This window comes from Nanorana parkeri, unplaced genomic scaffold (genome assembly GCF_000935625.1).
Source record: "Nanorana parkeri isolate BGI_ZX_2015 unplaced genomic scaffold, ASM93562v1 scaffold1304, whole genome shotgun sequence".
Classification (NCBI taxonomy): Eukaryota; Metazoa; Chordata; class Amphibia; order Anura; family Dicroglossidae; genus Nanorana; species Nanorana parkeri.
The window spans coordinates 486,364-487,840 of NW_017307572.1; the positions used below are offsets into that span (position 1 = coordinate 486,364).

The 1,477-nt window shown below is 43.7% G+C and overlaps 1 protein-coding gene across 1 annotated transcript in view; it reads left to right on the forward strand.

Moving 5' to 3' along the window:
• Positions 1-194, forward strand: part of LOC108797592 (aldehyde oxidase-like) — a gene marked incomplete at its 3' end in the record, with an annotated part of 47,800 nt that extends 47,606 nt beyond the window's left edge. The window contains exon 21 of the mRNA XM_018569211.1: positions 70-194. Within this exon, the coding sequence (XP_018424713.1) occupies positions 70-194 (125 nt within the window). The remainder of the gene's footprint in view (positions 1-69) is intronic.
• Between the last annotated feature and the right edge of the window lie 1,283 nt (positions 195-1,477).

The following is a 1,477-nucleotide window of genomic DNA, read 5'->3' on the forward strand; positions in this document are numbered from 1 at the left end:
TATATGTATATATATACATATATATATCTCAATCAATCATATATGTTCATATATATATTTCAATTGCAGGGGAAGTCCACATTAGTGGCCAGGAACATTTCTACATGGAAACACAAAGCATCCGGGCTGTACCCAAGGGAGAAGATGGAGAGATGGATGTCTACCTGGCAACTCAGGATCCAACAAGTACACAGGTAATATAAAGAAATATATACTTTATATTACTTTGTGCTCCATGAATTGGTGGAGGTGTAGTTCCTGCAGATGGCGGTATTGGTTATGGGAGGTGTGCGGTGCCTGCATTGTGGCCTTCTGTATCAACATGTTCTTACTAAGAACCAAAGTTATAAGTACACGGTGATTTATTAGGCTCTATGTGGTTTGCGTCATCCTAAAACAAAATGATCATTAATTTGAAGTAACATTTTTCCTACTAGACTACTCATCTATTTTTAAAATGTAAGAGTTTCTCTGGGTAAGAAGCAAATCCAATACACTATTTAATAATACTATACAGGAAACAGTGCAGCTTCTAAAGTTAAGAAAGTCAAGTCTTTTTTTATGATAGTGAGCCTAAAGGAGAACTATGGGGTTAGGGCTTTTCCCCATAGTTCTCCTAAGGGTAACGGGAGGACACAACTAGCGTCCTCCCGTCACCCAAAGCTCAGCTACAGCTCGCGGTATACTGAGACGCCACAGCCGGAACGGATCCCGACAATTCTGTCTATCTAGAGGCAGAGCCAGCTGTACCTGCCCCCTCCCCCGTCCGTTCTGCCAGTCAGCGCTGGAGGATCGGACAGGGAAGGGGGGAATCCCTGCTGGGCGCCGTGAGTGACAGTCACGGCTCTCTGCACGGATAGATAGAGAAGTGAGCGAGCGCCGGTATGTGTTCGCTCACTTCCCGATCTACTGAGCCGACCTGTGACAGTCTCATTGTCACAGGTCGGCTCAGATTATGAGGCTGAGTGAAAATCACTTGCCTCATAATTCTCCTTTTTAAAGGACCTGTGTTGATGGACTAGCACTGCTTCTCTCTCCATTCACATCTATAAGAGTACAAAAGCAGCTTGAAGCAGGTCCAGTGCAGGTCAGTAGGTCAACTGGAGGTTGAATGCACCGCCAATGAATTCTGAATGATCTTGGAAGCAGCTCAAACTAATGTGAAAAATATGCTGCATTTGTAAATGCCAATTAACACAGGCCCTCAAGGGAAGAAACCATTTGGATTTGTACAGGTTTCCTTTGAGTTCAGGTTTCCTTTGGATTCTCAGTGTCAGATGGTCTAAACTAACCTCCTAACTGTTAGTGGCAGGGGTGCAGAGGAAAATGTGTTGGTGGAGATTGGTGTCACTGGGAATGCAATGGGATTCTATTAAACCTTTCGCTGCCAAGCCCTCCGGAACATTTTTCAAATCAGCTGGCCAAGCCATTTTTGAATTTTCTGCAATTTTTTCCTATTGATTTGATTTTCAACTGC